General features: G+C 28.9%; 4 protein-coding genes across 5 annotated transcripts in view; 2 read left to right on the top strand and 2 right to left on the bottom strand.

Moving 5' to 3' along the window:
* LOC109603161 (uncharacterized) overlaps nucleotides 1–16,478 on the bottom strand; it is a 57,193-nt gene extending 40,715 nt beyond the window's left edge. The window contains exons 1-2 of the mRNA XM_049968408.1: nucleotides 16,205–16,478; nucleotides 3,726–3,758 (exon numbers count right to left, since the gene is read on the bottom strand). The gene's annotated coding sequence lies outside the window, so the exon portion shown is untranslated. The remainder of the gene's footprint in view (nucleotides 1–3,725; nucleotides 3,759–16,204) is intronic.
* A 1,761-nt stretch (nucleotides 16,479–18,239) lies between these two features.
* LOC126265932 (uncharacterized) lies at nucleotides 18,240–19,063 on the top strand. The gene is made up of 2 exons (XM_049968853.1): nucleotides 18,240–18,282; nucleotides 18,339–19,063. Exon 2 carries the CDS (start codon nucleotides 18,474–18,476, stop codon nucleotides 19,005–19,007), a length of 534 nt encoding a protein of 177 aa, XP_049824810.1. The 5' UTR covers nucleotides 18,240–18,282; nucleotides 18,339–18,473; the 3' UTR covers nucleotides 19,008–19,063.
* Nucleotides 19,064–19,120: 57 nt separating this feature from the next.
* LOC109603162 (uncharacterized) lies at nucleotides 19,121–20,802 on the bottom strand. 2 transcript variants are annotated; one of them, XM_020019627.2, is made up of 6 exons: nucleotides 20,730–20,802; nucleotides 20,465–20,673; nucleotides 20,279–20,408; nucleotides 20,130–20,224; nucleotides 19,841–20,077; nucleotides 19,121–19,661 (listed from the first exon to the last, which is right to left on the bottom strand). In XM_020019627.2, the coding sequence occupies exons 2-6, from the start codon at nucleotides 20,657–20,659 to the stop codon at nucleotides 19,563–19,565; spliced, it is 756 nt and encodes a 251-aa protein (XP_019875186.1). In that variant the 5' UTR covers nucleotides 20,660–20,673; nucleotides 20,730–20,802; the 3' UTR covers nucleotides 19,121–19,562. The 2 variants fall into 2 exon arrangements, with proteins under 2 accessions (XP_019875186.1, XP_019875187.1); XM_020019628.2 differs by lacking the exon at nucleotides 20,730–20,802 and having other exon boundaries at nucleotides 20,465–20,685.
* A 737-nt stretch (nucleotides 20,803–21,539) lies between these two features.
* LOC126265852 (chymotrypsin-elastase inhibitor ixodidin-like) lies at nucleotides 21,540–22,494 on the top strand. Its single transcript, XM_049968737.1, has 2 exons — nucleotides 21,540–21,649; nucleotides 22,140–22,494. Exons 1-2 carry the CDS (start codon nucleotides 21,595–21,597, stop codon nucleotides 22,376–22,378), a joined length of 294 nt encoding a protein of 97 aa, XP_049824694.1. The 5' UTR covers nucleotides 21,540–21,594; the 3' UTR covers nucleotides 22,379–22,494.
* Nucleotides 22,495–23,143: the final 649 nt, after the last annotated feature.

Below are 23,143 nucleotides of genomic sequence, written 5' to 3'. Positions count from 1 at the left end.
GTTCAACTAGTCGTTAGTGTCGTTTTGTCAAAAACAAAACCCGTAGCGGACTTTCTCCGGGTCGGGCATTTTAATCAAACCGCCACAACTAATTGCCGACTTCTGGTGGCATCTGATTATTTAAACGAATCGAAGTAAAAGTGCTTCAGCGGAGTCCCGGAGGCTCTGAGCTTATTGCGAGGCGTTAAATCGAGTGTGACGTCCCGTGGGCAGGTTCCGCAGGTTTAATTGAATCGGGTTCGATCGATGGCTGTTAACAAGTGTCGGAGATATATCGGCTGTTTGGCCGATTTATCGCACCTTGTGCGTAATTAACGGTAAACGTTGCGTGTAAAGGTGGCTGAAAAATATCGGTTGCGGGTTGGACATACGTCAAGGTGTCAAGGAAATGCATAAACAGACAGTTCGTGTTGCAACCAATCGACTGACTTTGAAATTACTCCGGTGTGCATATTAAATTGTCATTAAAATGCATTAATTAACTACAATTTGGATAAAAATAAAATACTAACACGTCATTTATAATTTCATTAGTTTTTTACAAATTACATTCGTTAATAAAAAAGGTTGGAACTCTTCCTTTTATTAGTTTAACATGTTGCCATTCAGTCCTCGCTTCACTTTCATAATTAAATGGCCGATAATTAACCCCCATAAACAGTGATCCGAAAATCTGCAGCCTCCGACTCGTGCATCCAAAATGCTTTTACTAATATTCACGTGCGTCGTTTGCTTTTACTCGCTTTCTATAAGAAGGGACCGATACAGTTTTTTTATTACCCACAGATAAGTTTCACTTTCACTGTTGGATCATTATCCGAATTTTGTCTTTGTGCGTTGCAATTATTGGCCATGATTAATTGATTTAAGGCCCCACCTAAAAGTTTCGTTTCCTGTCCTACACCAATCAAAACACTCAACAATTCGATAACGATCTAATGGTTAATGTCTTTGTCTGTTGGAATTTTTGGGTTTATCCAAGGATACCGACGTCCAGCACAGATTTCCAAGAGTGAGATCATCAAAAATTAGCAATAATTACATAAATTGAGGCGGGAGAAAATTCTAATTGGGCTAAAATGACAACGGAAAACAATGGAGGTGATTTTATAATTAAAAACAATCACGATTATTAACGAATTTTCTTAAATAATAAAGCGTGAAGGTAAAGAAGATTGTTTGTCCGGACTGATGAGAGAACACAATGTAAATAAACATACTTACAACCAGTTGGATAATTTTACGTAATACTTAATGTATTTTTAATCATTTATTCAATTATGTTAATCAAAATATTTGATTTCGCAATTTAGTAATCCCTGCGATTTATGGACTACACATAATAAATAATGTTTTAGGATAAATATGGGTGTAGTTTTATAATTGGATGTTTTATGATTGAAAAACGTTATGTAAATACTTAATGATGCAAATTCCCACATTATAAATATTGGCAGATAAGAGTTTTGACTTGTTGAAGTTAAAATTGTTGTTATTAAATTACATAATGTGTTTTACTGTTATGCTTTTAAGAGTAAATAAAAATGATAAACAGTAAAATAAAGTTTAAACTTTTTTATTGAACAATATAATCACATTTTTTTAAATATTATTTACTATACATAGGAATTCACTTCACAATGTTCAATGGAATTTTTACATTCAATTAAATTCGATTGTATAAATATGATATCAACAGATTTCAATGTAATTTCAACAGAATTCCAACAGAATTTCAATAGAATATTTATAAATTTCTGTAGAATATCAATAGAATAACAGAATGTTCATAGAATTTCAACTGAATGTCAAAAGAATTTCAACAGAATGTCGAAAGAAGTTTAATATTATTATTTAACAAAATATTTGAATAGAATTTTAATGAATTTCTATAGAATTCCAACAAATTTTCTATAAAGTATCTGAAAAATATCTATATAATATCATTAGAATAACAATATTCATATAATTTCATCAGAATGTCAAAAGAATTTTTACAGAATGTCAAAAGAAGTTCAATGTTATTATTTAACAAACATATTTCAATAGAATTTTAATAAATTTCTATGTAATTTCAACAAAATTTCTATAGAAAATCTACAAATTTCTATAGAATATCTATAGAACAACAGAATATTCATAGAATTTCAACAGAATGTCAAAAGAATTTCAATAGAATGTCAAAAAAAATTTAATATTATTATTCAACAAAATATTTGAAGAAAATTTTAATGAATTTCTATTGAATTCCAAAAAAATTTCTATATAATATCTGAAGAATATCTATAGAATATCAATAGAATAACAATATTCATAGAATTTTAACAGAATGTAAAAATAATTTCAATAGAATGTCCAAAGAAGTTCAATATTATTATTCAACAAAAATATTTCAATAAAATTTTAATAAATTTCTATAGAATTTCAACAGAATTTGTATAGAATATCTATAAATTTCTGTGGAATATCAATAGAATCACAGAATATTCATAGAATTTCAACAATTTCAACAGAATGTCAAAAGAATTTCAATAGAATGTCAAAAGAAGTTTAATATTATTATTCAACAAAATATTTGAAGAGAATTTTAATGAATTTCTATAGAATTCCAAACATATTTCTATATAATATCTGAAGAATATCTATAGAATATCAATAGAATAACAATATTCATAAAATTTTAACAGAATGTAAAAATAATTTCAATAGAATGTCAAAAGAAGTTTAATATTATTATTCAACAAAAATATTTCAATAGAATTTTAATAAATTTCTATAGCATTTCAACGGAATTTGTATAGAATATCTATAAATATCTGTAGAATATCAATAGATTATAAATAGAATAACAGAATGTTCATAGAATTTCAACAGAATATCAAAAAAGTTCAATATGTTAATATAATTTTAATGAATTTTTATAGAATTTTAACAGAATTTCTAAAGAATATCTACATAATATCTGTAAAATATCTATAGAATATTCATAGAATTTCAATGGAATGTCAAAAGAAGTTCAATATTATTCTAAAAATTCAATGTAATTTAAAGAGAATGTCTACAGTATTTCAATAGAATGTCAAAAGAAGTTCAATAGGACTTCAACAGAATTTGAATAAAATATTAATAAAATTTCAACACAACCAGAGAATGTAAATTTTGGGATGATCGTGTACGGTTTAATTACCGACAAATCAATTTTGCAACTGGAGCGAGGCTCTTGACAAAATTATTTTTCATGCTTTCCTCTTACGTAAGCATCAATTAAAGCTCAGCATCGATAGAAAGCGGACGAAAATCTTAAATCTCAAGACATTTTCTTTGGCATCATTAAATTCGACACAATTCCCCCCCTCAAACAAGTTAATAACGCCAAAGCCTTGCGATTCGCTTTTTTGTTGTACCGTTGCAGATTTGCAACGTTACGTAAACGTGTGGCATTAATTTCATCTCGGCCAGATTGCAATTATTAAAAGTCAATTAGCGTCAAATTGGCATTTTAAACGTCGGTCCCGATGTTAATGTTTCGACAGGCACTAATTGCGTGTAATTAACATTGTATGTTTTATGTAAATTGTACGTAAGATTTACGGAAACTGTAATTAACCGTTGTTCGGTACGACATTGGTTGTCCTTTTGTTTTTTCTTGGTGTGTCGTGTTAACTGTTCCGTGCCGAAAATCAGTGATTTTTGTTGATAAAAATAAATGTGTTGTGGTCACTTACCGATTCAAAATCGCAGTTCAAGGGAACAAGTATCTGAAAACAACAAGAAATGTAATAATCATCTAATTATTGTTATTAACAGGCTGATTGTAAGCTTAAAAATATATAATTATGGCTATGATGATTTGGTTAAAAACAAAAACAAACTCAATTCTTGTTTAACGTAAATGTTAATGTTTTAGTGCTTTCCAGAATTTTAATATTGAATCAATATTTCAACTTAATTCTCTGAGAATTTCAGCAGAATAACCATAGAATGTCTACTGAAGTTTAACAGAATATCAAACGAATTTCAATAGAATTTTGACTGAATTTAAATAGAATCTCAAAAAATTTTTAAATAATTTTAATGTTTAATCAATATTTCAATAGAATTTAAATATAATTTCAACATAATTCTGTGAGAATTTCAGCAGAATGTCCATAGAATTTCTATAGAAGTTCAACAGAGTCTCAAAGGAATTTCAGTAGAATTTCGACTGAATTTAAATAGAATCTCAATAAATCTTTAAATAATTTTAATGTTTAATCAATATTTCAATAGAATTTAAATATAATTTCAACATAATTCTGTGGGAATTTCGGCAGAATGTCCATAGAATTTCTACAGAAGTTCAACAGAGTCTCAAAGGAACTTCAGTAGATTTTCGACTGATTTTAAATGGAATCTCAAAAAATTTTTAAATAATTTTAATGTTTAATCAATATTTCAATAGAGTTTAAATATAATTTCAACATAATTCCCTGAGAATTTCATCAGAATGTCCATAGAATTTCTACAGAAGTTCAACAGAGTCTCAAAGGAATTTCAGTAGAATTTCGACTGAATTTAAATAGAATCTCAAAAAATCAATCAATATTTCAATAGAATTTAAATATAATTTCAACATAATTCTCTGAGAATTTCAGCAGAATGTCCATAGAATTTATACAGAAGTTCAACAAAGTCTCAAAGGAATTTCAGTAGAATTTCGACTGAATTTAAATAGAATCTCAAAAAATTTTTAAATAATTTTAATGTTTAATCAATATTTCAATAGAATTTAAATATAATTTCAACATAATTCTCTGAGAATTTCAGCAGCATGTCCATAGAATTTCTATAGAAGTTCAACAGAGTCTCAAAGGAATTTCAGTAGAATTTCGACTGAATTTAAATAGAATCTCAAAAAATTTTTAAATAATTTTAATGTTTAATCAATATTTCAATAGAATTTAAATATAATTTCAACATAATTCTCTGAAAATTTCGGCAGAATGTCCATAGAATTTCTACAGAAGTTCAACAGAGTCTCAAAGGAATTTCAGTAGAATTTCGACTGAATTTAAATAGAATCTCAAAAAATCTTTAATAATTTTAATGTTTAATCAATATTTCAATAGAATTTAAATATAATTTCAACATAATTCTCTGAGAATTTCAGCAGAATGTCCATAGAATTTATACAGAAGTTCAACAAAGTCTCAAAGGAATTTCAGTAGAATTTCGACAGAATTTAAATAGAATCTCAATGTATTATTTAATTAATATCAATAAATTTCCGATATTATTCCAGTACATTATTATTTATATTATTATTGAGTTAATTTTTAAGTTTAATTAATTCAAATCCTTAAACCAATTACCGTATTCAACGAAAACCTTAATTAAACCGTCAATTTCCTGAACAACACGAAAGATACGAAATAATTCTAATGTGCAAATCCGCATGTAAAACATTAAAATAAATTAAACGCGACAACAACATTTACATTAAAGTAAAACAAGGATCAGTTTCGACCGCACCTTCTAAAGGATTTCTAATTGGATTTATGACTTGTCGTTTAATCTCGTGCAATTGGAAATGGAAAAGAGACTTTATTTTTCTTATCACTTGTCACTTTCAGCCCGTTCCCTGCTGAAACCGTCGGTCGTTTAACTCCTGACTGAATTTATATTTTATTTTTGTACCGGTGAAAGCATCAAAAACAATCAATCAGTCCGACGCATCGATACGATTGGAAACTGATCAATTGCAACAATGGACATTTTCAATCAATCGACAAAAAATATAAAAAACGAGGCCGAATCGATCTGGTTGCAAAACTCCACAGACAAAGAGCTGAATAACTAAATGTGAGATATGGGACATGTGAATCTGTCACATTTTAATAATTATTCACTGCGCCGAGCAAAGTGGAATCTGACCTCTTAACCGTGCCACCTCGGGCGTAAACGGAGAAATTCACACACGCGGAAGCGTTTGTTTTAAATAAATATTGTGGAAAATTGTAAATATTGTTATAAAGCGGTTTATGGCACGCCGGAGACTCTCTCAACGTTATCGTATCTTACGTTAATCGCTGCCGGTTTCGAACAACAGGAAAACTTTATGGTGGTACTGTTATAGTACCCTTGTTATCGCAGTGTTTATGGACGAACATTAAAGTACCTAATTGGGGCTATGGCAAACGACTAAGTAGTACCAGTAGTAAAACAAGAAAGTACCACCTATCTGCTTCAGTACCTTTAATAATGTTCGTGTATTAAAGTTTATGGCAACAATTGAAAGTACATATCCACACAAGAAACTAACAAAAGTATTAATAAAGGTCAAAATGTAATAAAAGATTTTATAGTACTATAATAATAGTAAAATAGTTTATAAAAAATAAGTGTAGAAAGTGTAAATTTACATATAGTACTTTTAGTAATGTTCTAAACTTGTTTTAGTAGATATTTCAGAAAAAAAAACAAGGATACGTAAGTTTATTTGTATAAATGTAACTGAAGTAGTACTGCAATTTTAAAAAATAGATTTATCATTTTTAGTATGTTAATTTAGTCAAAAGAACCTAAAGGTGCATATTTATATCAATATGGTATGTCTGGGGTATAAATAAGAGTAAATGAAGTAGTACTGTACTTTAAAAAATAGATTTATCACTTTTAACTTATTAAAATTACTTGGAAAACCAAAAGGTTACACATTTAAACTAAAATTATAAGTCTATCTGTACAAATAAGAGTAACAGAAGTAGTACTGAAATATACAAAAAAAGATTTACGACCTTTTTTATAGTCAGTTTAGTCAATAAAATATAAAGGTGCATATTTATATCAATATTGTAAGTCTATGTGTATAAATAAGAATAAATGAAGTAGTACTGTACTTTAAAAAATAGATTTATCACTTTTAACTTATTAAAATTACTTATAAAAACAAATGGATATAGATTTAAATTAAAATCATAAATCTATCTGTACAAATAAGAATAACTGAAGTAGTACTGAAATATATAAAAAAAGATTTACGACCTTTCTTATGGTCAGTTTAGTCAATAAAACAAAGGTGAATATTTATATCAATATTGTAAATCTATGTATATAAACAAGAGTAAATGAAGTAGTACAGTACTTTAAAAAACAAATTTATCACTTTTAGTCTACTTCATTTAGTCAGTAGAACATAAAGGTGTATATTTATATCAATATCGTATGTCTATGGGTATAAATAAGAGCAAATGAAGTAGTACTGTACTTCAAAAAATAGATTAATCTCTTTTAAGATATTAAAATGATTCAGGAAAACAAAACGGTACATATTTGTGTCAAAATCAAAAGTCAATTATCTACATAAATAAGAGTAACTGAAGTAGTACTACACTATAAAATATTTTTAGTACAGTTAATTTGGTTTCAAAATATTTAGAAACACAATAAACCATTCTTCCCACAATACTTTTTAATATTAATAATAGATAAATATTTAACGACCAGGTACTTATAATGTGTGGTAATTGGCAGAGTTGGTACTCAAGACATGTACAAAATTTCGCATTGTTTCTAACAAGTACACAAATAATACGTTAGCACAGACAAGTTAATAAGTTAATAACTCATTAATCCCAGCTACAAAAACACACATGACAATATAATGGTACCGCCAAGTGATTACTACCTTTTGCAACCGCCATTATTTTCTTCTACACGACCATTTCGTGTTTCAAAATTAAAAACGAGAGAACGAAAAAACAATGCCCCGATGCCATAATGCCAAACTTTCCCCTTAAAAAGCAGTACCGCACCGTTTGTTTGGTTCCCAAGGCTCCGAAAACCTGAGACGGCCGGGTCCGGGTAATGACATTCATTAAACATTTACGGTGCGTCCCGCGAAATCGGTGTAACAAATTAGCTAATGGGTCGGCCGGAAAACCGCCGGTACTGTTAGCTCAATTCGAAAAATCGACGGAGCGCGTCGGCTGCCCACTTACTTTCTTCGACCTCGCAATTACATCTGGACATCTCGCGGTGCACACGCCCGAGAAATCGGCGCGGGATGAAAGTCCAGCTTCGGCCGGTACCATTCGTCGGTTTTGGGGCCTCTTGATAGCTCACTAGAGCCCCTTGAAACTCTAGTGTTTTGGATTTTTGGATGACGCTGGATTGGAATGTTATTTGGTTGGTACGGTACTTGGTACTACTAACTAAAATCTTCCTGCGACACCTTTTATTATAAAGTTACCAGTATGTAAGTGAAAAAGCCCTAACTTTTATGTAACCAAGTGACTTCTAGTACTAATTGAGGTGGTACCGCACTTTTTGCCCACCAAAACCGTAACAGTTTAGGGAGTGGAATGTTTCAAACAACCTAACCCACTTACAACCAACATAAATAAATTGTACGAGAGTAGTACCATACAATTTCATCGCTAGAAACTTAGTTAAGTTGCAACTCAATTATAAAGTTACTTTCATAAGGGCTTGGTGAATGAAACGCTGCAATTATCCATCGTCTGCTGACTTTAAGTCGGTCAGTGCTATTCCCAATATCGACAAATCAATCCTGGTGGTACTACCAGCACTGATATCGATCTGATTACATCGACATTACATGAATTATGCATCGCTGAAGCAAAACAATGCACGATGACATTTGAAAGTAAGGCTTTTTCTTCAAAACCAACACAATGATGGCATTGAAACCAAACTAACGGTTGGTATTTGCTATTATTGCAAGGAAATATTGTCAATTGATGCTGGATTCGTATGCCATATGCTCGAGAACATGTGTAAGATCAATGGAAGGAGATCTTTTGATTGTGTGCCGAGAATTTTGGAGGTTTGTGCCTTCTGTTCCGATTATTAGTGTAAAAATTCGACAACAATTCATCAACGATTGGCGGAAGCCATCTTTTGACTTACACAAGATCAGTACCCGAGTACCAAAAACTTAACGTTACATCTGGAGGGACAAAAGCAAGACAACCGGACCAGAAGCTGTGTAGACTATTAACCAATAAATAAATGTTGAGCAAAAGTGACAATGTATCTTTGTGTGTGTGTGTGTGTGGATTACAATTAGCATAAGAATCCAGCGGACGAACAATTAACCAGCGTCGTGCCGGCCTCAAGGATTTCCTTGGTCGCCCCGATGAAAGGTAGAAACGAGGAGCGACTAGGTCACGACTTCGCCTCCATTCGCATTCGATTTGGCGTAATGCAGTAAAAAAAGTGGGCAAAATGGCGAGGAGACCTTCTAATTTTAATCCGCCGTTGTCTCGAACACAATGCACGTATTAACGAAACGTTTCTGTACGTGAGAATGTTCGAAAATTTTTACAGAAATGTTAACGATGGCCGGCGTTACGAAAATAGTTTATAAAAGTGAGATGTTTCGGGTTCATAAATAAACGGGCTAATCAATGACGACGGGATGGATAATCGATTAAAACTGGTTTTGCAAAACTCATTTCGATAGCGAATCGGCTTTTTTACATAATAAATTCCGTGTCTTGCTCACCTTACACATTTTTTTGTAAATTGTTTGAGTTCCAAAAATAGCTTTTAATGTATTTTTGTTTGTGTTTTTGTAGGATCCACATTCTAGAAATGATATTCTAGATGGAACATTGTTTTACAAAGATTCTAGATTTATTTGTTTGTCATTTAAAGAATCTTTGGTGACTTTTTTTACTTTCCATAAAATAGGAAATATATATTCTAGTCTGATCATGATGAAGATGAGGAATTTCCTCTGACAATTTTAAGTCTAATTATCAAAGCAATGAAATAATTAAGCATGGCGAAGCCTTTACTGCTTTTTTACTGAGGAATTTATTATGATATTTTCAATTCTAACGTCAAAGCAAGAAAATAATTAAACAGAAGTTATGAAATAGTAACATTCCATGATAAATAAATAGACCTTTTTAAGTAGTCTAATCTAATCCTAATGAAGCTTTTGGTAATTTATTTACTGACTTTCAAGTCTAACTTCAAAACAATGAAATATTTAAACAGAAGAAGGGAAATAGCAACATTTAATGATTAAACAACATTAACTGTCAATTATAAATAACCAAGATGAAACTTGTGGTATATTTTTACTGGGAAATTTCTTCTGACACTTTCATAGACATCAAAGTCACATTAAATTATTTAATTTAACGTTTTATTTTCAATTGTTTTTGTAAATAGAATTTTATGAACATTTTTATTGAACATAAAAATAAATAGACTTTTCATGTTTGTTTTACAAGGCGCATCAATTTATTTAATTTAATGTTTCATTATAAATTGTCGTCGCAAATTTAAATATTTTTTATTGATCATAATAAAAATAAATTTTATTTGTTTATTTTCTCAAATTTTTTAAGTTCTTTATTGGTAACTCTTAAAAAACATTAACATATTAAATCCATCTATTAAGAACCATAGAAATTAAAAAATTACACAATTTTGATATAAATTTACTCTAAAATTGACAAATTTAATGAAATATTCAATGAATTTTATTCAATTTTCACTAAAAACAAAAAAAAAAACTCAATTAATATTGCTCAATTTCAACTAACATTATATAAATTGATGCTAAAATTAACAAATTTAATGAAAAATTCAGTCAATTTTCACTAAAATATTATAAAATTTTATTAAATTTAGACAATTTTGGGATAAGTTCTTTTTAAGATAAACAATTTTACTAAAAAAATCAGCTATTCTTCTTAAATTTTGTATTAAAATTCATAGAAATTTAAAAATTATACTTTTTATATAAATGTATACTAAAGTTGATAAATTTAATGAAAAATTTAGTAATATTGATCAATTTTCACTAAAAAATTTATTAAAATTAGACAATTTTGGGATAAATTCCTCTTAAAATAAACATTTTAATAAAAAATTCAGCTTTTTCTTAAATTTTGTATGACAAATTTAATAAAAAAATCAATTAAATATTCTAAATTTTACTTGAAAATTATAAAATATACTAAAATTTTGAAATAAAAACCTTCTAAAATATAAATATTCAATAAAACATTCAGCTAACCTCAAATATGAATTAAAAATCATGAATATTTAAGAATTCAGTTGTCTTATTGAAACAAATTAGGCATAACGTGTTAAACGCATAATTTACTCACCCTTTTGATTAAATATTATTAATATTGTTTGTTGTTGTTTTTACTGGACGCCGTTTTAAAGTGAAGTGAACAGAAAAACACAAATTCGACGTCGTCTATGTGAATGACCCTAATGAAACAATTATTATAATTATTGTGATTAGTACATCTAAATTACCCCAAAAATGTGTATAAATGATCCATATTTTTGTTGTAAACTTAATTAAAAGGCAGAGGGGTGCAATTTCGCCGTTGTGTTGTGGCGTCATTTTTTTGAGGTTATGTTTAGTTTTCTTGAAGAGACAAAGAGAAACAGATAGGGGATAATTAGTGTTAGAGAAGGACGAAGAGTGGCGTCCGTCAAAGGAAGTGGTGCAGTTTCGTTGCGAGGTGGCGCCTTTTGATTTTAAGGTTAGGTTGTTTGTTATTATTTACTTTTCAATTTTACTTAATTGTCAACGTGTGTGGGTGGTTAAACAACAAAATTACAATTAAGTCTGACGTACTGGTAGGCATTCAATTGTTTACATTGACCTATGACCAAAATTATTAAGGGGAACTTATGAAATAATCAAATTGTTTCATGTTATGCTCAGCTTACTATAAAAATATGTTTTTACAGTTGCTTACTGCAATCGCAGACCCAATAATTACCGCCTAACGCACGTCTAACGAAAACCCGGGCCCCAAAATTGGCCATCAAGGCGGCGAGTTCAACGATCCATCGGACGAGAAAACTCCATCCGATACTCACACATTTATTTAACGACTGCGGTTTAGTCCAACGGCTCCGTCAGCTCATTAAATGGTTTATCACTCAACTCACCGCATCGCACAACCAAACAAATTCACAGATAAGTTATTTCCGTCGTTATCTAGGCGCATGCAAATATTCCGAATAAATAAATAAATAAACTGGCCGCAAGTTTTTATCGTTATAACTTTTCGCCTTAATTACGGGACGGTGGTACGATGGAAAATATGAAATAGCGAACGCTTCCGCATTTAAATTACGGCTAATTTCACCGGCAAGCCAATTATCTGGCCGGGCTTTTGCAGGTCAGAATTCCACTTTTGCGGTCGCCAACACATATTCGCTCTTTATGGCGGTTTCAAATATTATTTTTGCGGTTAATAAAATGTTAATTTATTTGATCGCTTATCGATATTATTAACAGTCGTAATAATGTTTTCTTTTCATTTTTTTTTTGCAAGTGACCCAGAGAAATTAATCGTTAATTCATTCGTTTATAAATAATTTATTAAACAAATCACTTTTTTCTTTGGTTATATTGTTTAAATGCATATTATACATATGATTGACACGATTTTTTTTTAAACTCGTTCTTATGAATAATAAAATCGTAAATAAAATACGTTTTATCACAAAATGAGACTTGTACTGAAGTATAAATTAAAACTTATTGGCCTATTTGTTGAATAAATTGAAGATTTATTAACTGTAGTTTGTGGTTTAAAAGGAACATTCAATTAAATAATTAAAATCAATATTCAATCAATATTTTATATACAATTTTTATCATAAGCACCAAAAGGAAGGGGTGGAGGTTAAATAACGAGCACCCTGTATAAAATTTGGGAGTACTACTGATGACATTTTAGTTAGACCCCCTGTCAAAACTTTTGGAGAAAAATTAATAACTCAAAAACTATTGGGTTTAGAAATAGGACATGGTATAGCCATTTTATTTATAATTACGCGTAGAATCTAAAAATCCAAAATGTACAGGATTTTCCATTGAAAATATCAAAATTAATAATATTTTAAGATATACAAAGTTAAACGAAAATAACGAACACCCTGTATAAAATTTGGGAGTATTAATAATGGACTGAAAAAAAATTATAACTTAAAAACTATTGAATTTAGGTATAACCACTTTATTTGCAATTATAAGTAGAATTTAAAATTCCAAAAATATACAGGGTTGGTCTATTGAAAGTTCAAGTCACTTCCGAAACTGGAAATAAAATTTTGTTCAAAATAAATGAGAAAAATAGCTCAAATCAAGTTATAATAACTATAAAAATTTCAAATTAATATCTTTTTTCCTTCTCCATAAACTAAAGAATAAATTGGATAAGTCACCCTGTATATCATAATTTAAAATTAAATATTTTTAATTAAAAAATATGGATTATTAAATATCATAATTTACAAATAAAAAAGAAATTTATTACTTAATTAAAGAATATTGTGTTCTTATTAGAAATTAAATAAAAATGTTAAAATTGACATAAACATTAATTTATTGGTGGAATTAAAGATTAACATATATAAATTTTAGTTATATATAATGAGAATTATGGATATTCTTATTTAATTCCTTAATGAATAAAAAACAAATTAATTTTACAATATTTCTAGTTTATTAGAAAATTAAGATATTATATTACTGACTAATTAAGCTAGAAATTTCAAAACATTTTAATTTATTGATGGAATTAAAGAATATGTTGACATAATTTTTTGTAATTAAGATAATCAAACAAAATGAATTAATTTTATTATATTTTATTTAATATTTTCCTTAAAATGTGACAAATTATTAAGAATTAAAATAATACAATTTAAATTAATAAATGTGATAAGTAAATTACAATATAAATTATAAAAGAAGTTTTACTTTTTAATTAAACTAGAAATTTCATAGACATTAATTTACAGGTGAAATTAAACAATAATGATTATAAATTTGGGTAACTGGTGAAGATAAAATTAATTTTTAAAACGCTTTTAATATGTTTCAATATTTTCTCTAAAGATTATAAAAATTAAACTAATGAATTAACTATATTAGTTATAATATTAATGAAAAACTAATTTTGATAGTTATCTCATACATAATATTATTTTCTCAGCCATTATTTTAGGAATAAAACAGTAAAATATAAATAAATTAATGGCAAAAGCAATTTTAATGTGTGAAGCATATAAAACCATTAAAATGGCATTGCTCGATTCCACATTCACATTCACCTTTTCACTATCATGTACTAAAATTATCACATTTTAATTATTCAAAAGCCATGTAAAAATTCGTTTGACATCTGTCGTTTAATTTATTCATCCTTTCTATTTCCAGCTGAATTAATATTTTTAATATAAAAATAACTCTCAGTTATCATATTATAAACAAAGACACCAATAAAAGTTAATTAAAAAAATTGCCTTGTTAAATTCCATTCGGTTTTGAAAGCGATTCAATTCAGATTTAATCGATAAAACTGTATCCAACGTAAAATTTAGTTAATGGACAAAATTAGGAAAAGCACTTTCATTTTAAAAGCTAATTATTTCGGATGGACTAGATCAGATCACAATTACAGAATGCGATTGTTAATTAACAATTTATTAACAAACTGTTGTCTGTTTATTCACACCATTTGAATAATTGCAACTGGATTTGCACTTTGATGAATAATTAAGGAAACCACTTGAACTAAAAATTATAAAAACGTGAGAAGTTTTAAATTAAAATTTCTATTTTGTAAGTTGTAAATAGTTCAGGCGAGTGGTTAATTGAAGGTTTCAGTTTCAGGCTCTCAGAAAAATGTCAAATATGTAATTTTATATGTTTTTCAACTGTTGTTGTAATATAAACCACAACTAAAGGATTTTAACCAAAGCAAATTCTTTGAAAAAGTATCATTATCTCATAAATTATGGTTGAATATTTATGTTAGATAACAAAAACAAACGTCTGCAAATTTTATTTATTGCTATAAAGATTAATGTCAAAAATTTATATTCATATTTAATTTTTTGCATGTTCTTTCACTAAACCTTGACAATAACATAAAACCTCTTTATGTGATTTATATATAATATAATAGAATAGAAGAATAAAATTTATATTCAAGTCATAAAAACTACTGACAATGATGAAATGAACCGTTGCTTGAGAAATAAACTACAGAAATTTATAATTCGTACTTGTGTCATGGCAAAAATGCATATTTATTTTTATTATGTTCAGAGAAATATGTTAATTTTTACTATTTTATTGTGGCATATTAAATTAAGTAATTGTGGGCACATTAAATTGAATAATTTAATGTGCTAATTAAAATAAAAATCAATATTCTATCGATTTATTTTATTAATGTTCAAGAAAGATGATTAAAAAATTTTATTTTTAACAATAATTTAACATAAATCAAACTAAATAAATTAATGTGACTCTTAAAACAAAAATTAATAAAATGTGCATTTATTTTTATTATTTCCAATAAAATGTCCTAATTATTCTTACTACAGAAATTTACAATAAAACTTTAAATTGAATAATTTAATGTGTTTCTGAAGACAAAATTGAATAATTTGTGTCATTAAAATAAATATCTATCTATTTAATAAAAAATAGTAAAAATAATTATTTGAAACAGTAATTTAAAATAAACATTAAATAAATTAATGTGCCTTTTAGAATAAATTATTCATTTTTGTATGTTAAGTTAATTTATTTTTTATTAATTTCAATAAAAAAACAATTTGAAAGAGTAATTTAAAATGAATCACGAAATAATTTAACGTGTATATTAAAACAAAAATCAATCAATGTGCATATTTTTATTATGTCCATTAAAAAGATATAAAAAAAAGTTTAGTTGCAACAGTAATTGAAAAAAAAACATTAAATTAAGTAAATAATTTAATGTGCACATTAATAAATGTGTGCAAATTTTATTTGTGCTTGTCAAAGCTTCATTTTTTAGATTTTTGAACCTTGAGCAAATCACAAAGCTTCCACAAAATTAGAAGAATAAAATTTACACTGAAGCCATAAAAACGACCGAGAAAATGATGAAATGAACCGTTGCACGCGAATTAAACCAGAAAATATCATTATAAATTTATATCTTGGCGAAATTTTATTAGAACATTACACTACAACTCGTAAAACAAGTTAACACAACAAGAACAATCTGCTCGGTAAAAGTCAAACTGCAACAAACACAAACGGTCATCACGTCCAGCCGCAACGAATCCGCGATTCTCATGACTTAAACCGACATCGGGTCGCAAAAAACCACCACCACCACCCCGAAACGGCGTACCCTCCACTCACCGGAATCCTCGTTCCTCGACCCAAAAAAACAACGGGAGAGAAAAAACAGTATCCTAATGGTCGAACACAACACCACAAACTCCCAAAATTCTCGGTGTCGAAAAAGGGGCACAGAACAAACCAATTGTCGTAATCCGATCGGAGCACCAACGATTTCGTACGCAGTACCGTGAGGGGGCCCGTTTTTTCCAATTTGAACTGGGTACTGAAAGAACTACCACAGAACGAACGGATTGTGGCGTTTGGCGTCGTCGAACGCGTACTGTTTCGAGTACGACAGGTACATCGTTGCGGCGGTCGCCACGAAACAGGTACGACCATTGGCGGGGCACCGTGCTTCGCTTCGGGTACGCGAAACGGCCGAAGAGGTAAACAGACGTTCTCCTTAAATTAAGTGCTTGAGTGCTGATTTTTTAATAGATTATTATTGTTACAACGTTGTTTTATTAGTTTAAAACAATGTTTTTAAGATATTGATAATGGGGCACTTTAATTTATTTAATTTAATGTTTTATTTTAAATTACTGTTGGAAACAAATTTTTTAACCATATTTTTTGAACATTAATAAAATAAATAGATAGAATATTGATTTTTATTTTAATTGGCACATTAAATTATTCTATTTAATGTTTTATTTAAATTTCTCTTATAATAAGAATTTTTAAAAACATTTTATTGGATATAATAAAAATAAATACACATTTTATTCATTTTTATTTTAAGAGACACATTAAACTATTCAATTTACTATTTTATTTTAAATTACTGTGGAAAGAATAATTTTTTAAAGACTTTTTATTGGATTTAATAAAAATAAATACACAAATTATTTAATTTTGTCTTCAGAGACACAATAAATTTTTCAGTTTAATGTTTTAATTTAAATTTCTGTTATAATAAGACATTTTTTTGAGTATAATAAAAATAAATACACATTTTATTCATTTTTGTTTTAAAGACTTTGTTAGATTTAATAAAAATACATACACAGATTATAGAATTATGTTTTCAGATGGATATTTAATTTTATGTTTTATTTTAAATTACTATGAAAATAAAATTGTTAACTATATTTTTAAATATAATCAATATTTCTAAGGAGTCAGTAATAAAATAAACAAAGCGTTGCCTATAATATTGATAATAACGTCATTTTATTATTTTAAAATAGTATTTAAATGATTAGATGATAAAAACTCTTCATGTTTGTCATTTTTCTCTAATATAATCAAGTTTTAAAGTATAAACAAGTCCTTGCTGAGTTATTACCATCATTACAAATGTTCAATAACATGTTTTCAACATTTAACTAATAGGATTGGTAAAAATAATAGTCAGAAGTGATTAATACAAATTAATTACACGCCACAATTTTATTCTTCCTGTAGTTTTTACACATTTGTGTGTTTAAATGCGTTAAAGTGGTTTTAAATTAACGCACAGTTTTAATTTAATGTTTTTCTACACAAAATTAAGAAAGTAATATTTAATTACTCATAATAAGTTTAGATATTAAATAATATATTAAATTAATGGTTATTTTTAAATTTTTTCATTAATTTTAAACATATTTTTTATGTTTATTAATATTTTCTTTAAAATGTGACAAATATTTAATAATTAAATGATAGATGTTGATATTTAAATAAATTAATCAAAACAAATCAAAAATTTTTATAAAATTTAGGGAAAATTAAATTTTTAAAGCACTTTTAATAATGTACAATATATTTTTTAAAGGGTTACAATTATAACTAATAAATATGATAATATTTCTGTCTGAAACAATATTGTAATATGTCATTTTAATGAAATAAATTTCCAATAAATTTTTAATTTAATACATTATTTTAAATTCAGTGTTGTTCCAATTATTCCAATAATTTTTAAAACATTTTATATACTATTAAATACACATTTTTTTGAATGTTTACTGTTATAGTATTCAATAAGTAACTTTACTATGTATTGTTTATTAATTTAACGCTTACTTTAGTGCGAATTTATTGAATTTACATAAGAATAAAAAAGTACTTAGAACAATACTTCAGTTTGTTTCTATAACCTCACAAAATCGGTTGGTTGTCACTAACTATTTCTTTGTAATTCTTAATTAACTTGACTCATTTGTAGCAATTTTAGAGCATCAAATAGTTATCTTATTGAATAATGCCAACAAATTAAACAACAACATTAAAACAATTGAAAAAACGATCACTGGAACAACAACATAACCTCAGAAAATCCTCAGTAAACATGTAATTAAAAATGGACAAAGCACGTAAACAATTTGCCGACCGTACCTCGTACCTGACGCGTCTCAACGACGACATAACGAGCAACGAGGCCCTGTTGGAACAGTGCACCAAAAACATCGCCCAATTGGAACTGAACAAGGCGTCAGTGAACCAACTGAGCGAATATCCGGAGCACGAAGCCCTCATACCGCTGGGCAAGAACATCTTCATGCCCGGTCGCCTAATACACACCGGCGAATTCGAGGTGAGGGTGGATGCGGAGCCGTACTCGTATCAGGTGTTGAAGTCGTGGAAGCAGACCATGCAGGGCATCGATGAGAGGATCAAGCAGCAGAAAAAAGTGTTAAAGGACGTGGAGACGGTCATCAATCAGATTCAAGAGCGGAAGAACGTGATACTGGGACTGGAAAGTGAGAGTCAGCTTTTGAAGGACGAGTTGCCTGTAGCAGACCTGAGTGGGATGCCTCTGTCAATTGAGTCAGACAAGGGGGTTGCTGTGAAGGTTGGAAACTATTTCGAGATCATAGAATATGAGGAGAATTAATTTATGTTTTGTATTATCATGTATTTATTAGTGTGAATAAAGTATTTTGTATTTTATTTAACGTCCTTTCTAATTTTTTACATTGCACCTATTTTAGATAATAAAACGAAATATAATATATAAAACACTTTTATTTAAGAGTATAAAAATGTAAACTGGACGGATTACATAATATTTATAAAATATGTAAGCAAAATATAAAAATCTTATCTAATAAACAATAGAGATTACGTCAAAAGAGATTCAAAGCACATTTTGGACGGATTTGATAAATCACTGTGGCAAATTAGTGTGATTGGCCAACAATAATATAAAATTGTTCATTTATAACAGTACAAATGGGAATGTTAAGGTCACTTGTGACATAAATACCTATACACAATAAAACCTAAATACTATACAAGAAACACTTTTGGTTAATCAACAATTAATCGCAAACCGACAAAATCCGCAACATCCAAACACCTAATTCAACATTTCTAGACTTAACCAAGCATTATGAAATTGTGGAAACAGTGGTACGATCTGTCATGAACGATTCAGAATGCGACGGTCCTACGCCGGCATCGTCGACACGGTGCTGTGGGGCGTCGTAGGTCTGGAGCCCGCTAGAGACGGGACTGTCGACGCATTCAGCGACTGCATGGTGCCCATCTACAAAAACAACAATCGATTACAATCCAGCAAAAACAAGACAACAGAGATAGTGCAAAGACAACACGTTTGTGCCAACATCCATCTTACCCAGATGCAGCCTCTCGAACGTCTGTGCTTGCGTGAAAAGTGCCAGTGTTTAACGGGTTTTAATTTAATCAGTTAGTTTGGGGACTTACCCTTAGGTGAGCCAAGTCTTCCAGTTTGGTTAAGTCAGAGAGTTCGATGTATAGTGAGTAGACCAAGATCCAGCCATAGGCACTGATTATGATGAATATTATCCAAAGAAGGCACATGAATATGTTGTATGTGAAGATCATGTCATTGACGATGGAGAAGAACAGGAAGGCCAGCAGGCGGAATATCGTGAACGGGCCGAAGACGTACAGCCACGGTAACATTTTCTTTTCGTACTCCTAAAACCAACAACACTAATGTTGGAAGAATCTTATTAGGTGTCATAATTACCTTCGTTAAGGCCACAATTAACTTGATACTTGTGGCAAACACAGCAATGGCAAACAGTATGGAAAAGGCGGCGAACATAATCAAGGCGTTCCGTACTAAAACAACAAACAATCAAGCAAATTGGTGTTAAACTTCTTGACGTCCCTTACCATGTTTCGAGCCAACGTACACAAACTCATATGATATAATAAAGTAGCCGTAGTGGGCCGACCCTGGGGCCGCCATCGAGTAACAATAAATATCAAAACATGCCGTTATAATAGTAAATATCGACAGCAACTATAACAAGACAAAACATCAGTTACACACCTAACGAAACCTCTTAACCAAATTACCAAAGAAAATATCGCTATGAGCAACGACGAACGTTGTATATCCAAAAACAAACTCTGCGTAAGTATAGGCTTTTGGTACCAAGGCACTTTCAAAGACTTGACACTCCTACTGCTCCTCAAGTTAGCACTGCTTCTGGTCGTTACGTGCGAATAAACGGACGGGGGCCCGGTCGGCGATTTTGTACCGTAGCTCATGGTGCAGGCCTTTACTAAAAAAATGCCTGGTTTATTTTCGATTTGGGCTTAAATTAATTGTGTTAGTCACCTATGTTGTTAATTGAAGGTATGACACATTTGACATGTAAACAGAGAGGTGTGGCGTTTGAAAACAATCATTGCCAACCTTAAGAAAGTGAAGCGACCGTTAAATTTATTTAATTTTGAAAATTAATTTAATTAAATAAAAAACACAACAATTATGTATTTATTGTGTCTGTACTGTATTACAACAAATAAATTTATTTTATATTAAAATAAACAATTAATAAAAAAGTTAGAATTAATTAATAAATTTTATTAAATAAATATTAATTTTATTAAAATAAAAATATATTTATAAAATAAATTACAATATTCAGAGTTTTTTTATTCTATGTACTGAATTGCAACAAATAAATCTACTTTATAATAAAATAAATAATTAATAAAAAATAAGAATTAATTAATAAATTTTATTAAATAAATATTAAATTTATTAAAATGAGTATAAATATTGTAAATAAATTACAATATTATTATTATTTTTTCTAAATGTTGTATACAAAAAGAATAAACTAAATTAAACCACATAATAATTAAACAATTTCTGCTAAAATTGACTGGAAACGTTTAATTAAGCAAAAAACACAATAATTTCTTTATAAATTTATACTGGATTAGTTGTAATATATAAATAATAGTTTTTATTTAGACAGAGAAGAATAATCAGTTAAAAAAAATAGAGAAAGTGACACAATTAAACTTTATTTACAAATTATTGTATAACTATAATTATCCCGTATATCTATGTACTTATTTATGTAAAGTAAAACATTACTAAAACCATAAAAATGCAACAATTTAAATAATCCATGATGGTATTACACTTTTCAATTCATTTTGTCAGTTTATACTCAATAGTGAAGTTAAAAATGTGGTTTAAAATTGTAATTCATGTTTTATTAATCAGACTATCAATCAGTAATTGTAAGTAAAATAGTTGTTAATTAATGTCATAAAATTATAATTAATGTAAATTATTAATTATGATAAATGATAAATTATAATAAAATATTAAAAATTGTATACTAAAAACTGACGTCACTGTTGCCGAATTACTGGCGCCAAATTCAAACGAAGAATAATTCACATAATCCATTTTGTCAATTTATATTAAATAATGAAGTTAAAGGGTGATTTTTATTAATGTTTTATTAATCCGACTATTAAAAATAATATTAATAATAATAATAATTATAATAATCTATAAGAATATACCAGAAGATTTTTGGAATTTTATAATTATTAATTATTAATCAGAGAAACTTTTTATTATTCGTTTTTAGGTGATAAATTACTTCTGGCACCAAATTCAAAATCAAATATGAACAGCAACAGTAAAAAACTGCATTATTAATTATTAATAGAAGGACAAACAAGTAAATAACATTATAATGAATTGCGGCGTTGCTTTTAGGGGACTGCGACGACAGGGAGGTGTTCAGGATTTGTCCCGGTTGTCCGGGTTACTGTCAGAACAGGTTCCCCAATCGATGCATCTTTCCCTGCATCCCCGGCTGCACGTGTCTGCCCGGTTATTTGCGGGACGTAAACACCGGCTACTGCGTTCCTAGGGACTCTTGCCTTCAACACTCACCCCACATGTACAACCACCACCACCACCACAACCACGACGATACAATTGTTACTTATTAACCAATGAATTAATTGTTTTATTGTCTTGTTTTGTTTGGGTCAGTTTATTGATGGATTTTATTATATGACAAGGTTTTGTACAGCTCAGTCAATAAAAAAAATGAAAAAGTGTTTATATAATCATATAACATATTTGTCTATAAAAGTCTGTAATTTATTCAAATTTATTAGAATGTTGTATATTTATCAAGTATATAAACTTATTTACTAAGAATTGACGTCACTATCTCTAGACAATTAGGCGGGAAATTCAAAAAGAAACAAAAATGACAACTTTACGTTGAAAAAATAACAAAAAATACAATTATAAAGCTGTAAATTAAGCTATGATGGATTACGACGTTGTTTTTAGAGAACTGCGGTGACAGGGGTTGTCAAAATTACTGACTATCTCCCTTATTGACGTATCCATCTCCTTCAACTCCAGTTGCACCCTGTTATTTGCGGGACGTAAACACCTATTGTGTGCTTGGGGGATCTTGCCTCCCAACACCCCCAATACAGGCTTTATTATGCAATTGACACTCTTATTAATAAATAAACTTATTGGTAGATATTTGTGGCCTTGTTCACATTGGTTTATTGATGTAATAAAAATTTTATTGGGGCACGAGGTTTATGAGTCAGTCGAGATTTCCTCCTAGCATCTCGCGGGGTGACAATTAGTAAAAAACCAACCCCCCGCCATCAAAGAAACAACTTGTCTCCACTTAACCCCGCAATTATCCCCCCAATTAAGCGTGTCGAGGTCCCGTTCGGAAAAAG

Source organism: Aethina tumida, chromosome 6 (genome assembly GCF_024364675.1).
Source record: "Aethina tumida isolate Nest 87 chromosome 6, icAetTumi1.1, whole genome shotgun sequence".
NCBI lineage: Eukaryota > Metazoa > Arthropoda > Insecta > Coleoptera > Nitidulidae > Aethina > Aethina tumida.
This window is presented reverse-complemented; position numbering and strand designations above follow the sequence as displayed.